The 21905-nt window shown below is 40.2% G+C and overlaps 1 protein-coding gene across 1 annotated transcript in view; it reads right to left on the reverse strand.

The window, feature by feature from the left end:
* The window catches only part of ABCA13 (ATP binding cassette subfamily A member 13), a 316624-nt gene that overhangs the window by 103621 nt on the left and 191098 nt on the right, over nucleotides 1–21905 (reverse strand). The window contains exons 47-48 of the mRNA XM_074986018.1: nucleotides 21789–21873; nucleotides 14641–14749 (exon numbers count right to left, since the gene is read on the reverse strand). Coding sequence (XP_074842119.1) covers nucleotides 14641–14749; nucleotides 21789–21873 — 194 coding nt within the window. The remainder of the gene's footprint in view (nucleotides 1–14640; nucleotides 14750–21788; nucleotides 21874–21905) is intronic.

Genomic DNA, 21905 nt, shown 5'->3' on the forward strand with positions numbered 1-21905 from the left:
ATAGGGATGCCAGGCACAGCTGCAGACAGGGTCACAGGGCGGACTCAACAGCAAGCCGTTCCCTTAAAGGGCCCCTCCCAGACACAGTTGCACTAAACAACACAAGATACACAGAGCTGACAACTGGTTGCAGACCCTGTGCCTGCAGCATAGATCCCCAGCTGCCGCAGAAGCAGCCAGAAGCCCTGGGCTAAGGGCTGCTGCCCACGGTGACCATAGATCCCCGCAGGGGCTGGAGAGAGAGCATCTCTCAACCCCCCAGCTGATGGCCGCCATGGAGGACCCGGCAATTTCGACGTTGCGGGACGCGGATCGTCTACACGGTCCCTACTTCGACGTTGAACGTCGAAGTAGGGTGCTATTCCTATCTCTTCATGAGGTTAGCGACTTCGACGTCTCGCCGCCTAACGTCGAAGTTAACTTCGAAATAGCGCCCGACGCGTGTAGACGCGACGGGCGCTATTTTGAAGTTGGTGCCGCTACTCCGAAGTAGCGTGCACGTGTAGACGCAGCTAACATGGGAAATAGCGGTATAATTTTTTGACAACTGACTGTTTCAATTTATCTCTTTATTACAATGCTGGCTACATGAGCTCAAAGAATTAATCATAGGTGGAGCTCTCCACACAGGAAGGCGGGAAAATGGACAATGACATCTGATAAACCTTAGTTCCCAGTGCTCAAAAAAGACAGCCATGGGGGCAGTTCCTCCACTAGTCTCTGGCTAACAAAGCCATAGAAAGGGGAAGAAACTGGCAACAAAGCAGAGATGAAGACCTGTTAAAAGCAGACCTGAAAAAACACTGTAGGGTGAAGAAGATACATACTCTTACGATCCCAATTCCCAGAATGAATGCCTGGGATAAAAAAAGACCTTCTTAAACTTGCAACAAGAGGATGGGGGCAGTTATGTGAGATAAATTCAGACTGTTTATTGTCTAAAGATTTGTTTTTCTGAATATCTTGATTCTGAATAAACTATGCCTTGTTTTATGACACCTGCTTGGTTGCTGTAATTACCACTTGACAGAGATCCCAAAGAAGACTACCTTGGACAAGAGTCAAATACAGTCAGACCTGCAGAGACATTCATAGTTGGTAGCCAAGATAGCTACAGCTCAACATTTGATCTCAGAGAGGAAGCTGCAGAGTCCCTCCTGAAAGATAAAAATGGTGAGGCTATTGCCCGGGTGGGATGAACCACAAGGGACATGTCTGAGATGCAGCTAGCTTGGCAACTGTGACTTACCCAAAAGTGTGAAGGCTGGCTCCACAGAGCTAGAACCAGACCCTCAGCTGGTGTATATTTGCATAACTGTGCCAATTTATACGTTCTGAAAACCTGGCCAATAGATTATACAAAAAAAATCATGAATGCTTATAATAATTTTCTGAACCAAATCAAACAATATGAAATTTGTGGAACATGCAAAGACTACTAGAGATGAAATAGCATCAAACATTTCACTGCAAAAGGACAAAAGTTTTTCAGTGACATTCTCAATAGCCTGAAAAATACCTTCCCTTCTGAATGTACAAAAGACCTGTATTTATTGAATGCCACAAAAAAGCCAAGAGGAAACATGAACAAAAGTGTAAAAATGACTAAGCCGCTACTAGACAAGGATCCCATAGAAGAAATCATAGCATATGATCACAGAATGCACACAGATAAAAGAAAATAGAACAACAGCCAAGAAAAAAAATATATCCAAAGGGAATAAGAGATGCTTTACACAGTTGCATAAGACAATATTTACTGAAAAAGCAAACTAGCAAAAGAGCTATCCTTTAGTCAAGTTGTAGTACTGGAAAAATATGCAATCCACAACGATGAACAGAGGCACAAAAATGTAATTAGCCTTCTTAAAAATAGAACTATTGGAGTGACTACATTCTGTTTCCATAATGTTCAGAATCAGAATATAGATTAAAGAAAGGAACAGGATTTTTTTAATGAATAAAAATAATTGGAGTTGAATCTATTGGTCAATTGTCTTTACACAGTATCTGTTATTGTATGGCTAGTTCAGAGCACTGCTACCAGTTTCTCTTTTTCCAGAGCACTAAATGCAGTTTTTAATTAATAATGTGTTGAAAAAAGTTGCATATAATCTAAATTGAAATAGAAAAAATAGAGCTACAAAATGTCATATTATATTAAAATGAGAAAATGTAGTTTGATATATCCTTTCATATGTCACATATTTCTTTTTTTACAAACTTTACTTTTCTAATCTACCAACTCCTGAAGTTCTTATTTCTAATCAGCAGTGCCCTCTCACTTCACATATATGCTTGTTCTCACCCAGTTGCTAATAGAAATGGGATGCACATATTGGTAGCTTACTTGCCTTTATGTTCCTTTTTATTGCCCAGACATGCTATAATGGCTTTTGTTAAAGTGAAAACCAAGCCTGTAATTTTTAACATCTTGAAGCTCTTTCTTCAAGTTTGAGTCATAACTCAAATCAAGGAATGTAAATGATGATAAAAATAAGGTGGTTCGAAATAAGAAAGCTTCTGTTTAATGGATGTGTGTCATGTTTTATTCAGGGATTTTTATGGAATGTGCTTGGAGGACTTATAAGAAAAGTATTCAAGGCAAGTTTTACAACATTGGTATTCACTGGGGAAAACATGTCATGCCACATTGACTAATGTGATTGATTCAGTTGTAGTCCTCTCTGCTTCTTTTTATAAATTTATTAATTCAAAATGGATTGTTTCACACCTGAAAAATAACACCCTGCCCTGTTGATTTACTGCACCAGATTTTTCCAATGGCTCCAAAACATCTTCCCTAGAAACTTTAGTGGCTGTCAAGGCCACATGCTAATCTCCAGTAAAAAGTGTCTTTTGAATAGAAACACAGTATTCACGTTATCTTTTATAGTGAGGATTTAGGGTAGGGCTTTGAAAGCACATAAGTAACTTCAGAGCAAAAGTAACAATGTAAGTTGATAGGACATGCATTCCCAAGTCATGTCTTTGTTTCTGAAAATGCCAATCTAAGGCTCTAATGCTGCAAGCTCCTGTGCATTGCTCCGCTGAAGTCAGTGGAGCTATATCTGGACACAGGATTTTGCCAATACAAAACCAGCACTAGGACTGGACATTCATGACAAAAAAAAAAAAAAAACCATGTAATTTCCCTATTACCATACTACAGATATTCTCACAGGGTTGACATTTCTGGAACTAATCACAGGTTTCTGCTGTTATTGATCCATATGTATCTTCTCTCAAACCTTGCTAATGGCACGTGAAAAAGACCTGTCTGCTAACCAGATGGATGAGAACAAAATGTGTTGTTTCTAATGTGCTGCAAGTTAACCTCCTTTCTAAGTGTCTGATGCAAAGTTCACTGTAGTCAGAAGATTAGCTCTATCACCTCCCCCTACATAAAAATCTTTGAATGTGGACTCTGATACCCGAGTCAGTCCCAAAGGATCAAGAGCTTTGTATCCCAGTCACCAAGCATCAGAACTTACAACCAGGCATTTGGAAATATGTGAGGATTTGCATGTATGTCTTTACTGTGGCGATACTAGTTCTCAGAAAAAAAAAGTTTTCTTTGTTTTCAGAAATTTCTTTTGCTTTTTTTCTGGGGCTTTTACTGGACAGTTCATTGTATAGATACAGCTTTTGAGGAACATGTTCTTTGTGTCTGGTATCTGTTCTTCACTGTGTGCAGTGAATGTCTTCAAAATTTCTATAGCTTGGGAACAAAAAGGTAATATATTTTTTGTTACCAACCCTGACATTCTCATTGCTGATAGGAGAAAGGAGTGACACTATGATAGCTCATCTCTGGATTTTTTTTTATTTGCTGTGCTAAATGGAACACATTGTCAAAAGTGTGTCATGGTAGATGCAGGGATTCTGGAGATTACCTTCCCTAGAGAGCAGCGTCAGAAATCCCTCACCTCTCTGCCAGTACATGTTCTTATTAGGTTAGTTGCTTCCATTGGAACTGAGGAAAACCATTTGGCTAACACAGATTTAGCTAACAATACTTGTATATTATGAGGCTGCTCTGCTGAAATGGAGAAGGAAAAATTGAAGCATCAGAATAGTTAAGAACAAAGAAGTCTGTAAAGAGCTTCAAAAAGATCTCACAAAACTAAGCGATTGGGCCACAAAATGGCAAAAAAAATTTAATGTTGATAAATGCAAAGTTATGCACATTGGAAAAAATAATCCCAACTATACATACAAAATGATGGGCTAATTTAGTTATAACCACTCAAGAAAGATCTTGGAGTCACTGCGGATAATTCTCTGAAAACATCCATTCAATGTGGCAGCCAAAAAGTCAAAGAGAATGTTAAGAATCATTTTAAAAGGAAGAGAGAATGAGACAGAGAATATCTGATTGACTCTATATAAATCCATAGTATGCCCGCATCTTGAAAATTGCATGAAGATGTTGTTGCAAAATCTCAAAAAAGATATATTGGCTTTGGAAAAGCTTCAGAAAAGGGCAACAAAAATGACTAACAAAACAAAAAAGCAGTCCAGTAGCACTTTAAAGAGTAACAAAATAATTTATTAGGTAATGAGCTTTCATGGGACAGACCTACTTCTTCAGATCATAGCCATACCAGAACAGACTCAATATTTAAGGCACAGAGAACCAAAAATAGTAATCAAGGTTGACAGATCAGAAAAATATTATCAAGGTGAGCAAATCAGAGAGCAGAGGGGCAGAAGGGTGGAGGGGTCAAGAATTAGATAAAGCCAAATGTGTATACGAACCCCTATAATGACCTAGAAATTTCCATCCTGGTTCAAACCACATGTTAATGTGTCAAACTTGAATATAAAAGAGAGTTCAGCAGACTCTCTTTCCAAACTGCTGTGAAAATTCCTCTTCAGTAAAATGCAAACTTTCAGGTCATTAACAGCATGGCCCACTCCACTGAAGTGTTGACTGACAGGTTTGTGAATCAGGAGTGTTTAAATTCAAATTTAAAGCAGTTAGCTTGATATTACCAGGTGACTTTCTTCACTGGAAATATCATTAGCTCAATTTAGGGTGCAGTAATCTCGAAATTATGAAATTGCAGTTACCTGACGGGTATAGCATCAAGTTCAAATTTAGAACCTTGATTAAAGGCCAGTGTGGAAATGCCACATCTTAAAATTGAATTTATTAGCCTCCAGACGTGTCCCCTATCTATTCCACAAAGCTATGTGTGCTGCACCCGGCTCCCTTTCCTCTCCCTAAGGGAATGCCCTAAACCTCAGTTCTGCAGTCAGACTAGGACTTGGGACTTGAATCATTTTGTACTAGAAAGGGACATTCTGAACTGGCTGATGACAACTGACAGCTGAGCTATTATAAAACAGCAGCTGCATGAATAGTGCACCAATACTTCACTTCCTGAATACAGATTTTTAAAAATGTCTTTCACTATTTTAACAATAATGCAGATCCATTTTTATATCAGCAACAGCCACCTGGATTCCCAAATGTTTCTATTCTCATAGTTCCAACCTTCTCTACATACATAATACCCAGGGACCAAACTGTGCCTTCCCATTTATGCAGACCCATTTAGTGCAGATTATGGGTCAAGGAGGGTAGAGATAGCCCAAGGATGTTCAACTACAGCTGCTGTCATGTTCTATAATTAAATTTCTAATAGTGGAGCAACTATAACTATAACAGTGCATTTATGACCAGATAAATTCAGTTCACAAAGAATCATAATAATGTATTCCTGATTAAACTGGTGTCATGAGACAGACTATAGAAATTAATGGTATTAAAAAGACAAAGTACCGGAGAAAATTGCTACAACAAACTTTTTTTAAAAAAAAATCTCTCCTATAATCATTTGCGTAAATGAGACACAAAAATGGTGAAAAGTGTGATTGTAGCATGGCAAGAACAGGGGATAAAGATTATTTCTGAACATAACTGAAAATAGTATCACACTGGGAATGAAGATAATTTCATGATGGATCCTTTCACATGCAGAGAACATCCATAAACCTGTATATTTAATTCTTTCCCAAAGTTGCAGATATAAATTGTACATTAAGATGGATTTGTAGTTATGGGAACCAGCGTTTGTACAGAACCTACCATACCATGAATCTTAACAGACATTAGCTTAAAATAAAAAAAAATGTTATCTTAGGTATCACAGACAGGTTGCACTTCTGTAGTCTAGCACGCTTGGGACCTAAACAGTGCTAAACCAGGGGATTTGTTGAACCATGGCAGATCAATATTGTCTAGCAGCATTACCAACACTTTCACTGCTTACTGGGATCTTACAAGACATACAGGGGTAAATTACAGCTAAATAACAGCACAGAATACTGGGAGCCAGGACTGGTGGCTGTAAACAAACTTTGTGGGACCACAGGAAACTTGGTCACACCCATTATAAGTGGACATCTGGATAACTAAAATCATGCTGGACTATGGACATTGCTAGAGCAAAGCATGCCAAATTAGAAAGGTTCAATCTCTACACATTTATCTTTCTTCAAATATTCTATATATGGTAAGAAAATAAACTGAGTAGAATATATTGCAGTCAAAAATCACACGTGTTGAGCCAAATCCTCTGTTGTTGTAAATCCTCATAGCTCTATTGACTTTTTATGGTATTACACTGATTTATACTCACTGTGGATCAGGCTCATCTAGGGCTAGATTGGGTCCAGTCCTGCAAGGTTGCAAAAGAAACCTTCCTTCTTTTCTGTCTCTGTGCAGTCTACTGCTAGTAAAGATGCTAGACTGAGAAAGAAGCCAGTGAGAGAGTAGTTGGGACCATGATACCATAGTTGCCATCCTGGATAACACAGCTAGCTAAGATAGGAGAAGTACAAGCTCTATACTTCCAAGAGTGTCGCAGTTTGCATGCATCACCCCTGTTGCATGCATGGGTGCTTCCATGAGTTTCCATTGGGGTAGCCTATCACTTCTTTTCTACCCAGAAGTCCACTGATACTCAGTCCAAAAAGTATAACTTCGCACTAAGCTCAGGAGCTTTTGAGAGAAGTTGCTTTGGAACTGCAATTTCAAAACTGAGCATGTTGGCTAGAAAGACAGACAGGTCCAACTTGTGTGATAAGCCTTCCTTCCTGTAGAACACTATAAACTGTTTGCCAGCTCAATTCATGCACAACCCACCTTTCCACTCGCCAGCTCTTTGCCATATGGCCAGATGTTAAAAAAACTGCAGTTCTGTAGTATGAATGAGAAGGCCAACAGCTCTTAATACTTCACCTTGCTGGATGGGAAGAATTATCTACTGCTGGTCTTCATGTTTAATTACTGTCTCTGTCAGACAAGTCTATCCATCGGGCACTGACCCCAAAAAGCAAACGTAAGCACAGGGAACCTTTTTGGCTGTACAATCCCTAATGCCCTGAGTTAGCCTTTAATTTCACTGCCCTTTGCTGTAAGCATTTGGTCGAGAGAGAGCACTCAAAGGGTATCTCTACACAGCACCCTAACCTGAAAATAAACTATTTTGTTAGTCTTTAAAGTGCTACATTTCTGCTGCTTTGTTTCATTGGAGTACAGACTAGAACGGCTGCCTCTCTGTTACTACGCAATTTGTGCTATACAAATTGCATAGCTTATTATGAGTAGATTTTGAAATAAGCTATTTCATCATGTGGTGCTGTCCAAACAGCGCCACATGGACTGGGTCTACACTTCTCCCCCACAGCAGCTTCGAAGTGCCAGCATGCGTGTAGCCGTGCGCACTTTGAAGCACCCGTGCTACTTCAAAGTGCCTTTACTCTTCAAAATTTTGGGGAGTTAAGGCACTTTGAAGTCGTGCAGGCACTTCGAAGTGCCCACGGCTACACACATGCAGGCACTTCGAAGTTTGACACTTTGAAGTTGCCACAGGGGAGAATTAGCCATATTCACTGCAGCACTTCATGAGTAATCTCCCATCGCCCTGATTAACGTGCCTCCTTTGAAGTTGGGGGCAAGCGTACATCCCAGCCATGCTGAAATAAAGCACTATTTCAAGGCATCCCTGTACTCGTCCTGCAATGAGGTATACAGGTATGTTGGAATAGCGCTCCCGTTATCTTGAAAACTGTTTCAAGACAACAGGCGTGTTGCATAGATGTGGGCAGCTATTTTGGGGTACTGCCATACCCCAAAATAGTGTCCGTCATATAGACATAGCCCAGAGGCCCTCGTCTCCAGTTACACCAATCGTTGAAGTCTTAAAGTTGACTGTGCACCATGCCACTTAGGGTGTTCCCTACTTCTGTAAATAGTTTATCTCAAAAATGACAAATCACTAAACAAAAGATTACAAAGTCATTTTCATTTAAGAAAGGCATCCCACTTCCTTGTAAGTGTACTGCATTAATATATATTGTATGTCTCATTTTCATCTTTTTTCATATTTTGTGTTCCAGATTTCAGCCCTGACAGCTTGATAGTTATAGCCCATTACCCAGATATATTTTCCCCTGCTCTGTGTATTGTGTAGGACACTGCATATTATCTGCCTGCCCAGGACCTCACAACTCAAGGATATCTGCATTCAGCTGATATAAGAAGTCTGTGAATGAACAGGTCCATATATGGATGTAAAACATTATCACCAAACTATTACTGACTGCACCAGCACTAAGTGGCAGACACTAGGATATTTTATTCATGAGAGTATAAGTGGCATTCCACTCCAGACATTGATGGATTTTGTTTATAACAGCAATGGACAGGTTATCATAGGTTTTCACAGGTTCTTCTTGGAGGGAATTTATATTTATGATGAAAAATTTTAAGTCTATTTGCAGGGTGTTTGTGTTTAATGAGACATTTCCATTTTACTGAGACTTACAACATTTATTGTATGGAGTATTTCATGGAGAGCTGCTCATTGATGATTGACATCTTTTCTCCCCTCCCCCACTAGCCATACACAGATAACAAGGTTGCTTGCACAGAGCTCTTAGTGGGACCCTGGTTAAAGGGTTTAAGGCTCCAATTTTGACGAAGTTTGAGGAGTTAGACAGACAACTCCTACTGAAACTAAGTGGGAGTTGGGGAGTTGCCTGTCTAACTCCTTTAGGCTCCTTTAAAATATCCTGACCTAAGTAAATGAAGACATGCTCTTGGGCTTACAATGAACCCCTGCAATGAGGCTTAAAACAAAGAGACATATTTCAACATTAACACAAGGGTTACAATGGATGACCACTGCATATGCAAAACCCCACAAATTTCTGTGCTTGCAGACTCCTACCCTTTCAATAGTGATCTAGGAATGTGGTATGGCCACGGGCTATCACCAGAGAATATAACAAATACTCGCTCCTTTCTTTTTTGTATTATAAGCATTTTTGGGTAAGGCCTTCCTATTTGCCTTGCTTTGCACATTTAGGGGGCTACTGCAGTTCCCCCAATAAGGAAAAATACTATATTTTCATTACCCCAGTATATTTTTTTCAATCCTCAGCTGAAGCTGTCTTTTTCCTTGTCTGAGCTTATTTTTTTGCTTCCTTTACTACCATGTTTACGAATGGACCCATGCTATCTGAGCCTGGGGACAGCACATGTATGATATACAGTCTACAAAACAAATATTACAAGTACTTAATTATGTGCATAGCGCTGCTCTAACATAGTACAATGGAAAAGAAAACCAACACATTTACCCTTTACTGTTGAATTTCCCCTCAACATCAGTAGGAAAAAAAATAACGCTTAACTTTTCATTTTCCTGCTGATTCACAGAATTTATAAGCCAGAGTGAGCATTGATCAATACTATCAGGGTGTGTCTATGCTTGCATTCCTCTTTTGAAAGAGGCTTGCAAATGAGGTAAATAGAAAATGCAAATGAGGCATAAATCTGCATATTTGGCACCTCATTTGCATATTCTAATTTTGAAAGAGCTTCTTTCGAAAGAAGAAAGCCAGTGTACATGCTGCTCTTTCAAAAGTAAACCCATCTTCGAAAGAATCCTTTTTCCCTTTATTTAATGGGAAGAAGGATTCTTTCGAAGATGGGGTTTATTTTCAAAAGAGCAGCATCTACACTGGCTTTCTTCTTTTGAAAGAAGCTCTTTTGAAATTAGAACATGCAAATTAGGTGCTAAATATGCAAATTTATACCTCATTTGCATTTTCTATTTACCTCATTTGCAAACCTCTTTCGAAAGAGCAATGCAAGTGTAGACACTCCCTCATTGTTTATGTCAGCTGTGAAAGACAATAACGCTTATTTCCCTTTAACACCAGCAACTTGTGATAAAAGGGATGGATTATTGTGGGAGTTGTGGGTGCTGTTTGCTTTTAAACACAAAAAGGAAACAGATCCAGGTTCATACTAGGTAAGGCCCTATGAAGCTCACAGCCATGAAAAACATGTCACAGATCATGAAATATGGTCTCACCCATGAAACCTGATCTTTTTGTGTGGTTTTATCTTATACAGATTTCATGGGTGCGGAGGGGAAGGGGAAGCGAGTGTTTCTCACATTTTGGTCTTGACTCAGAAGAGAGCTGTAGAGGAGTTACTAGGACTACGTCTACACTAGCCCAAAACTTCAAAATGGCCATGCAAATGGCCATTCTGAAGATTACTAATGAAGCACTGAAATACATATTCAGCACCTCATTAGCATGCAGGCGGCTGCAGCACTTCGAAATTGCCATGGCTCGCTGTCACGCGGCTCGTCCACACAGGGGTCCTTTTCAAAAGGACCCCGGGAAACTTCTAAATCCCCTTATTCCTTTCAGCATATAGGAATAAGGGGATTTCAAAGTACCCGGGGTCCTTTTAAAAAGGACTCCTGTGTGGACGAGCCACATGGCAGTGAGCTGCAGCAATGTTGAAGTGCTGTGGCCTCCCACATGCTCATGAGGCGCTGAATATGTATTTCTGTGCTTCATTAGTAATCTTCGAAATGGTCATTTGCATGGCCATTTTGAAGTTTTGAGCTAGTGTAGAAATGGCCTAGGTTATTTCAGGGTGGTTGAAATTGTGCCACTCTTAGTTCCAAGCATCTGAAGAGTGGCAGCTGCTGACTGAGGGCCAAGCTCTGCAGGCAGCAATGCAGAAGTAAGGGTGGCAGTACCATACCATAAGAAGTCCTGTGGCACCTTATAGACTAACAGATATTTTGGGGCATAAGCTTTCGTGGGCAAAGACCCACTTCATCAGATGAAGGGGGTCTTTGCCCACGAAAGCTTATGCCCCAAAATATCTGCTAGTCTATAAGATGCCAAAGGACTTCTTGTTGTTCTCAAATATATCGACTAACACGGCTACCTCTCTGATACTTAATATCATACCATGCCATCCTTACTTCTGCCCTTCCTATGGCAACAGCTCTGCTTTCATAGCTGGGCTTCCAGCTAGCAGCCCCTGCTCTCAAGATCCCCAGCTCTGAAGGTGGCACTGCCACTGCTAGTAGTACCAACCACCCTCACACTTAGTAAGCTTGGGACACCCTCCCTCCCCCTACACACTCACAACTCTTTTTTTATAATCAGGATCCCTACAGTTACAACACTGTGAAATGTTAGATTTCAATGGCTGAAGGCAACAAATTTGCAACTGTTAAATGCTACGATTGTGAAAAAGACCAGCTGATGGGGAATTAGACAGGGCCCTAATTATAGGGCTACAGGTTGTTGGCCACAGAAATACTGAAGAGATGCTACTTTTAGCTATCAAAGTATTCCTGAAATACCATTTCAAAATAGATCACTGATCTATCAATACTGTGTACATTGACTTTGGCCTGCTGCTCGTTTACTATACGGCAATGTTTTTCATCCTATGGTCTGCATACCACTAGGAGCCTGCAGATTATGTATAATGAATCCACAAAAAGTTGTCATTAACATACAGCAGTGGTTTTCAGTGGTGGACTAAGAAGACTATGTTGAAGATTACCAAGGGGGTCCATACCTCTGTTTGAAATATTACAGAGGTCCACAAATGAAAAAAAGTTTGCAAGCCACTGTCATAAAGTATCTCCAAAAATTTACATTTGAATCTCTAGATGCACATGTTCTTTGAAAACCATTCACTCAAATCAAATGCCTGAGTATTAAAACTATGTGAAACTAACAATTTCTCACTTTCTAATTGCCCCCACAATAAAATACTATTTGATATTTGTGAACCTGAACAAACAAGAAATTCCATCACCTCTCCAAAAATATAGATTGTTGAGTGACAGAGGTCAGATTCCATTGGTATTAATACTGCTGGACAACAAACTAGTCACCAAAACATCCCCTCCCCATTCACACACACAAATTTAGAAAGATCAAAGTCAGACTACTATTTTTGATGACATTGCACAAATCCGATGGCCTTTAAAAAATCAATAACAAATCTTTAGAAACCATTAATAAAAACAAAGTTCCATAAAAGTTAAAACCTCTCTAGTCCTCTAATTCTCAAAGCCCTGGCATCCCATGAATTTGCTTCCCTGATATTTTAACAGCTCCTTTCCTGTTTGAGGAAAGGACAGCAAGGAAGCCAGAATTCATTCACACCCATGAGCCATGACACTCAGATCTATGCTGGGTCTAATCCCATGGTTTTGAGTGAGTCAGTGGGATTACTCACACTGAGCAGCCAAGAAGGGCTACCTCAACATATCTTGTTTCCACACCACAATAGCCTCCTCATCTCTGCTTGGCATTATAGGCACAACTATGTTCTTTCATGTTCCAGTGAATCTCTTGCAATAAAGAAATATCTATTTTGTTAAGATAGGAAGAGAACTTGTTTTCCCCCCCTTCTGCTTTTGAAAGTTCCTATTATTCTCTTGACACTTAAAGAAATTCAATGGTACTATTCATCTTGACAGGAAAATGTTATTCTCTGATAACAGAAAAAAAAAGGTGTTAATGCAAGGGAGGATTACACATTTCAGCAAGCTTCCTAAAAGCTTTTTTTCCAGCAATATGCTAGTATGTGTCTTTCACTCACCATAAACATAAACTCTCGAGTTGAATTATCCAAAATAAAAAGCAAATCTAACAAATATTCTATCATCAAGAAATTTAATAATCCCTGGTAATCTTTTGAACATCACTTTTGAAAATTATTTTCTATCTTTTGCTCCTATCTGAAAACACACTCTGATGATATTTTTCTACCTCAGAGTTGCATGTTTATGAAATTTGTCCCACTGGATGTCATCAAAACCCTCCAGAGATGCAACAGCAAAGCTGTACTTGTTAAAATGTTTTTTTCTGCTTCTTTCAAATAGCCTAACACCAAAAAAATAATCACAGTAAAAAGTTTTGTGGCATTAGCCTCAAATTCCAAGTTTTTCTCCATCAAAATAAAACAAAACTGGGAGTTGGTAACTACCTGCCTTTTGTGCCTTTGAAAACCTCTACCTATTTTTATATATCTTGACCCCTTTCTCTTTGTAAGACATTTCTGTCCCTTTCTCCCACTGGGTCTCCACAGCTTGATCTACACAGCCACATTGAGCCTTTGCAACAGAGACACATTATGATAATACACAGTGCTTTCCAGCTTATAGACTGTCTGTAGGGACGTTCATCCAGGTCATGCCATCAGGAGACAACAGAAATTGTCCCATACTGATATAGCATTCATTTAAAGACCCCATGAACCTTTTTACCGGGCATCCTCTTCTCATCTAAACGAGCACAAAACAACCCCACACCACTGAACTGCTTTCAATTGACGTTTTCATACCTAATTAGGAAAACATCTCCCAATTGTTACAGAGTACTTCTAGATCTAGAGGCTAGTGTGCTTTACACAATTGGGTCCCATTCTGTTACTTGAATACAAACCATCAACCACAACTAAACTTAATTGCAACATTCTAATGAGCTCTACCTGTAGCCATTGCAAAATAGTCCCGATCAATACAGATTTTATCCAAAAAAAAAAACGTAAAATGTAAACTTTGGTGCCTTTCACTGCGCTACTATTAATTTTCTCCAAACCAAGCTAATTGGTCCTTTGCTTAGGACCTCATGGGGAAAAAAAAAACAAAAAACAATTTGTGTAAGATGGATCAAACCTACAAAATACAAAACACAACCCAGATTTCAATGTCCCACACACACACAAAAAAAATGATCTTTGGATTTGGTGTTTTGATTTGGCCCATTACAAGGAAATTGTCCATATGGAAAATTTCTAACTGAATTTGGATTTCAAATAGTCCAAAACTCAGACTTCATTCAGGGCCTATATTTAAATATGCTGAGCATCATAATCTCTTGTTCTTTCTTCCCAGCTAAGCTTATAGCCCAACATGAAACATCACTTTGAAAACAGTCTGATGTTTGAAAGTGCTTATGATTCAAAACAGAATATTTTATATTTTAAACTTTTAAATTAGTTATTATACATCATTAATTTTGAGCAGTACAACACATCTATAGATCATTTCAACAACTAATATAACCTTTTAATTACATTAATATTTTGTGACCCCAATTTATAACCTCCCTGAAAGTCTTCAGGTCTACTTTTGCCCTTCTCTGGGAACTTTAAATACCTCCAAATTACACAACAGTGTGAAAACATATGATTTCCATTTTTTTTTTTTGCTTTTTAAAAAAAAATTGTCATTTTTAGAAGAAGATGAATGCACATTTGATCAGAGGTTTCAAAAATTTTACCATATTGTCTCCAATCCACAGAAGGCGGCAAATTCAGCCACAGAATAAGGTTGTTGAGTTGATTTAAATAAGATGGCAGTGAATGGAAACCTTTCTGGCTGTACCACACCTGAGAAAGCAAACAGAAATATTAAATGAAAGATAACCTGAACCAGGATATTAGTGAATTTGGGATGCAATATTATGGAAGATTACAGCATCTGTGTGCTCTGCTGCAGAGATGCACATACAGAATCTGAAGAGCTGTAGAGAGAGCTCCATGGGTTGAGTACAGTGATAGTCAGCCCTTTCCATTCTAGGGCTCTCCATCCAAATAGCAACAAAGGAAGAGGAAGAGAACTCATGGGTTAATGGACCACCTAAACCAGCCCTTGCCAGGTGAAATACACATGAAACACATAACACTCCTATTTGTGCAGAAAAGGTAACATTAACTGCTTTAATCAGAAACTCGGTGGGAGAATTTAGAAAACAATAACATCTTGAGATATTTTAATTTTGAAATTTCAAATTGAGATCTGTAAGCAATAGAAAAACATAACGATCAAAGCTGAAATGTGCATTGACCTTATGCTCAAGAAAAGTGGGGTGGGACAGGAAGACTCAAAGATAAGGACTGCATGAAATTAACAAAGTTAGACATGCCTTATGGAGCCTGGAGGAATGAGATCAACATCTATCGTCCATTTCTATTCAACAGAGTTTGCTAGGCAAAGAAAAGCATGAATAATGCCAGTGCCTTTTTTGTAAAAAAGAGGAGCCAGTACTCAGCTGGCTCCCCACTCCTCGCCCACCCTGCCCCCCATCCTCCACCCCAGCAGGCTCCCAGCCTGTGACTGTGGTTGCTGAAGTGTGGTTGCTGATCCTGTGACTGTGGTTGCTGAAGTGTCAATTCTCAATACCAGCAAGCACCAAAACAAAGAAGCGTTGAATACTGCCCGTAACAGGTTTGAAACATGTTCCTCCCGTGCATGATGAGACGAGCTGGGAGGCACAGTACCTTCTCAAACAATGCAGCCATATACTGCCATTAACTTTAAAGCATAACCCAGTCCTTCTCCAATGAACAGGTAGCACCTGTTCCTGTCACACAGCCTGAACAATATGCCTCAGCCTCCAATGGAATTACCACTTTTGGAGGAGGTAAAAATAGCATGTTCTCTGGGCCCTGTTAGACAGCACCAGCAACCAAATGGTGATGACCTTCACTCATGACTGGGATGATCCTCTCCAATTCATTACACATAGGCCACTGCACAGACATTGTATGGAAGCAATTTTAACTTCTTTACACACAGAGAATATTTATGTCTATAGAGCAGATAATATTTATTTCTTTAATTCCCTGTCACTGTTCTACAGTATCACCACTTCTAGTGTAATTTTACTGATTGTAAAATTGAATTAGAAATTGTTTTGTAGTTTTTTAGGATTTGTACATGCTCCAGTCTGAGATCCGGCAGCTGTTTCATCAGCAGGAAACCTGCTATTGGTTCAAAAATACAAGATACACATGGAACAGGCCATAAGTCTGCTGTGTAAAAGTGCAGGAACAATCTCCAGATAGTCAACTTTCAGGTCTTGTCCCTTCCTGGTCACCTGTGCAAATATGTGCCAGAACAGAATCAAAATTGAACTACCAAAGAGAAACAATTCCAACCCTCCACACACATACCATCCCACTTCTTCCTCTCTGTGTTCTGCTAAAATGTTTCAAAAGAAGAGTGTTAAACACACATAATGGAATCCATTGCAATTATGCACATTGTAAAATAAAAAGCAGCAATTACAAAAAAACAATAATGCAAGATTTTGCTGACACATCCTCAGCTAATTGGAGGCAAGAATATCTTAGTAAATTTCATAATGTTACCACACTAATAAGGAAAGCAAAAAATTGACAAAAACATTGTCTGGAACAATACATTTAGAAGTCCCTGCCCAATAATTAGAATCACAGAATCTACAGAACTTTCATGGCATTGTACATCCTAGAGTGCAATAAAATAATGTAATTTTGCCAGGACATCAGAAAATAATCAAATTAAAGTAAAATATTTAATCATTTATAATGAGGCAAAAAGAAAAAAGAAGTCTTTGATGTTACAGGTTGCACCTCTGAAGTGGCATTCTGTCATCTAGCAGCATACAGCAGGAAGCAGGATGCTCCTGGACCAGAGGGACGGAGTAGGAGGGCACACAAGCTCACTTCCTGGCAACCCCATAGGAAGCTGTGGGTCCAGGTCCAGATGCGATGTTCCCCAGCAACCCTGCAGGAAGCCAGAGCCAGGTGGCCAGCAGACCCCAGCAGCCCCACTTGGAGCCGTGGTCAGGGAACCGAGATCCCCTGATGCAGAGCTGTGGTCAGGGAGCTCACGTCACCCAGCAGCCTGGTGCAGAGCCAGGGGTGTGGAGCCAGCATCTCTCAGGAGCCCAGCATGGGGCCAGGCTAAGGGAGTCAGCAGCCTGGCGCAGAGCCGGCACCCCCTGAAGCCCTGCATGGAGTCAAGCCCTGGAAGCTCACTGCAGCAGGCTAGCAACCAAGAGGCATTCACCTCCCCGGGTCTGGCAAAATTTACATACCAGCAATGGATCAGCTGCCATCCAGTGCCTCTGTGGCCTCACGTTGTTCCCGGAAGCAACACTTTGCTTCAGTTCACCTCCTCAGGGGGCTTCTTAGAAAACACTTCACACTAGATTTCACAAGTCCACTGGCAATAGCCCTCTCTAGGGTTTGATTTTATTCACATTAAAATCACAAACAGAAGACAGCCTTCCACCTCAGCCTTAAGCTGGGCACCACTTCTTGTTCCTGAGACCTGACTTTCCCTACTCTCTGAGAAGCTGGAGAACATTCAAGACCTGACTTGCCTTTGGGTCTTCTCTTTAAAAGAAATCATACTTACAGATAGGCTTTCTACGCAGTCACACCCATCCCAGCAGGGGTGACCCTCCTCATATCAGGTAGTACCGCAGAGAACTCTAGTTTTTTGTCTTTCCTTGAACAAACTCCTCTTCTTGCAACGTCCTGCTGCTCTTATGGAGGAATTGTCTGACCCCTGCTAAAGTGTGTCTCCTTAGTAACTCAGATTAGCTGGTGCCAGTTCTCTGCCCCTTAAAAAGGACAAGCCACCCTACTACAAGGACTTTATGGCCAAATTATGGATAGAGAAAATGAACACACAACACAACAAAGGAAGGGCCGGGTGAGGGCAGCACTGAGGTGTTGTGTTCATCTACACTCTTCTGTTCCGTTACAGTCATCTTTGACTGTGAAAAGCCCTAGGGTTCCCCCCCATCTCCAGTGTGCTTGGCATGTGACACACACTATAGATGTATTCTTGTCACATAGCTAGAACAACAGTCATTTAAGGTGCTAGCCACCTTCCATGTTTTGGCTGGATATTGTTAAAATTGAGAGCGGGAAGTTAGTTGTCATGCTTATCCTGAAGTGGAGAGAAATAATTTGCGAAGGATTTAGAGTTTTTCTGCAGCATGATAAATGGTACAGTAAGTCGCTTCAAAGGCAAATTTCCTGTTTTCATTCATAAAAGGGTAGGTGAATGGTACATTCTCTGCCTTTTAAACAGGCCCAAAAGGTCTAAGTAAAAGACTGGTCATTAATAATTGAAAGGTTAATGCAATAATTTGACACTACATCAGTTGAAAGCCACTTCAAGGTGGTAGTTTGGATAACATAGTGCCCTTTATAAGTCTAATGCACTGTTAGGTTGACTCTGAAAAATGAAGCTTACTCCTTAACTGTAGAACTATAATTTATCCTTGTGTTGATGACAGGTGAAGTAGGCACCAAAGACAAAAAAACAAAACAAAAAATGGCTGTCAGAGAAACACCATGTATGGGAGCCATCTGAACTCAAGGGCCCAATTCTACATTGACAAAGTGCTCAAAACTACAAGATGTTTGGGAGAACAAATTTAAAGATTATGTTATGGGTGCTTTTAGTAACAGGGACAGATCTCGGGCAATAAACAAAAATATTTGGAAGCCTGTGACCCGTTCATGGCTTTTACTTAAACTACTATACAGGGTGGGAGCCAAAGAGTGAAAGTGCAGATGGGGGGCAGGGACAGCAGAGAGAGGTGGTACATGTTGCTGTTTCATCTCTAGGGATAAAGGTTACTCCTTAAGGCCAGGGCACCCACACTGGCAGCCCAAGGGCCGACTCTCAGCCAACTGCTCCACTGGCTTGGGGACCTCTGCTCTGGCAGCTTTGTATCTGGACACTAGCACCTGTTCTAGCCCCACCACTGCTCTTGTGGCAGGGGCTGATCTCTCCCCTCCAAATTCCTGATGCTTCAGCACCAGGAACATTGTTCTGGTGGCTGAGGGCTAACAGTTGGCCCTGCTGCTGCAGAAATCTGGAAGGCCATAAAGTCATGGAATCTGTGACATCCATGGCAGGTCCCCAAAACCATAAAGAACCATAAGGAAAATGCAAACAGTTGGGTTTTTGACAGGCAAATGTAGATGGCAAAGGTGCCAAGCAAAACTTCAGATGATAAGGAATGTTTATCTATGACCCATTTAAAAAAAAAAAAACCCTACATCCCCTGCTGGAAGTTTGGAGTAAGTCTTTGATAAATGGTTCCACTTCTTCCATTTATAGGAAACTAAAGTTTTTAATCCCCTTTGCGACCTATATAAAATGTTTAAGTAAGCGCTTCCTTCTGCCTAACACCAATTTAACATACTAATTTAACATACTAAAGGTATGTGTGTTACTGAAAAGGAATTATCACACCGTTCTGGAAAGGGAAACAGCCAAGCTGGCTTTTATATTCAAATTCGGCACATTAACACATGGTTTAAATCGTGATGGGAACTTTCTGAGTCACTATAGGGGCTCATCTGCATACTTGGCTCAGTCTAATTCTTGACCTTCCCCCCCACCCCTCCACTCTCTGATTTGCTCACCTTGATTATCTTTTTCTGATTTGTCCTCCTTGCTTACTGTTTTTGGTTCTCTGTGCCTTAAATAGTGAGTCTGCTCTGGTCTGGCTATGGTCTGAAGAAATGGGTCTGTCCCACGAAAACTCACCTAATAAACCATTTTGCTAGTCTTTAAAGTGCTACTTGACTGCTTTTTCTTTTGACAGTGTACAGACTAGCAAGGCTTCCTCTCTGTTACCAATTTAACAGTTAGAGATTATGTCCCTTAACATACATGGCAACTCACTTCTTGAGTGCCTTTCATTTGAACAAAAACACAAAGAGCAGTCAGTCAGAGACGCTGAACCACACCTTGAAGACTCCTCTTTCCCTTCATTTTGCTGTATTCCCCCTTCAGTTTGCTGAACAATTGTACAAACCTTACAGACTTTTCAGATGGTCTGAGGAAAGTCTTAAAACCAATGGAAACATACTAAAATCTGCTAGGCTACGTCTACACTAGCCAAAAACTTCAAAATGGCCATGAAAATGGCCTTTTCGAAGTTTACTAATGAAGCGCTGAAATACATATTCAGCGCCTCATAAGCATGCGGGCAGCCACGGCACTTCGAAATTGACAGGGATCGCCGCTGCGCAGCTCGTCCAGACAGGGCTCCTTTTCGAAAGGACCCCAGCTACTTTGAAGTCCCCTTATTCCTATGAGCAGATGGGAATAAGGGGACTTTGAAGTAGGCGGGGTCCTTTCGAAAAGGAGCCCCATCTGGACGAGCCGCGTGGCGGCGAGCCGCATCAATTTCGAAGTGCCGTGGCCGCCCGCATGCTAATGAGGCGCTGAATATGTATTTCAGCGCTTCATTAGTAAACTTCGAAATGGCCATTTGCATAGCCATTTCGAAGTTTTTGGCTAGTGTAGACATGGCCCTAGATTGCTAATTCCCATGGGACCTTGTACCCTATCTAGTCTCCTATGGTGCCCTCTCTGAAGATATATCCAGGGCACTTAAGAGTCCAGGGTTGGTGGACAGAGGACTTTTACTCCTTCATTCCTTGCCTCTAATGGACTACTCCAAACCAGTTCATCAAGAAAACAGGTAGTGAGCTGCAGTACAAGAAGTATGGTGTACTGCTCAAAATATAAGTCTGACAGCTGAGAGATTGGGTGCTAAGCCACTAGTTTGTTATGTAACCTCATGCAAAACATGTGAACTTCACAATTTCTCCATCTGTAAAAGGGAAATAGTATTTGCTCATATTTATTTGTAAGGTTTTTAGGAGCATTTTACAAAAGTAAAGACTTATTTACTTATTACTGTTACAGTAGGTACTCCCCCTCCCCTCCCCTCCTCTGGCTCTGCCTCTCCCCCAACCCCATTTTTACTCTTCTAAAAATCAATGAAATTGCTATGTATATTTTAGTTTGCTTGTTTGGAAAAAAAGAATATTGATCACAAGACTGAAATAACCATCAACAAAACACAGTTTATAATTCACTTTACTTCAGCCAGTTCTGAGATTGATTTTAGTAGGAATGCATGGGAAATTAAGAAAAAAAATTAGGCTATTGGGAAATAGTTTTAAAAAGTATGCTCACTTCGATTATGAAGTGATCTCCCAAATGAAGTAATGGAAACCCTTCTTTTGAGTTATTTACAACAGAATCAGACAAAGTACAGAGTAATACAACAATACCAGATGGAGGAACGGACTAAAAATTCTAGTATTTTTTCCCAAGTTTTAAAAGCAAGAACTTTAAAATGACATTACTGTAAAATGAAATTGCAAAATTGCAAACACCTTAGGAATGGAAGTTGTTCGTAGCGCTGAAGTGTTTGTAATGCAGAACAAAATATAGGTTTTTTTTTCACAGATCTACAACTGACCACAGACTTAACCAAGCTTTGAAATTGTACTAAGAAGATGAAAAATGCTGCTTTCTACCACCTTGATTTATAGGAAACAAGCACAGAAACTGTTGCCTTAGCTTGTCAAATCGTTTATTTAAACTTTCCCTTTATTTTCTTACTAGTTTATGTTCAACATGGTTCTGAACTTCATTTGCATTTTTCTTTGCTCTCTGCTGCTGCTTGATGGTGTACTTCCTGTTCCAAATGAGATGTGTGGTTGACTGGTTACTTCATAACTCTGAGGTTCTACTGTGTGTTAAGATTCAAGGGGTAGCAGTCTGAATACTTTGACATTGAAACATGGACTGGACTCTGTATGCAAACCTTACCTTAGCCAGAGGCTTAGAGGATGTTTTATTCAAATTTAGGTCTTGAAGTTCAGATGTCTTCACCCCAAAGGACCAACCTCCATATCTAGTAATTGAAAATAAAATGATAGTGGGTTA

Source organism: Carettochelys insculpta, chromosome 2 (genome assembly GCF_033958435.1).
Source record: "Carettochelys insculpta isolate YL-2023 chromosome 2, ASM3395843v1, whole genome shotgun sequence".
In the NCBI taxonomy this organism is placed as follows: domain Eukaryota; kingdom Metazoa; phylum Chordata; order Testudines; family Carettochelyidae; genus Carettochelys; species Carettochelys insculpta.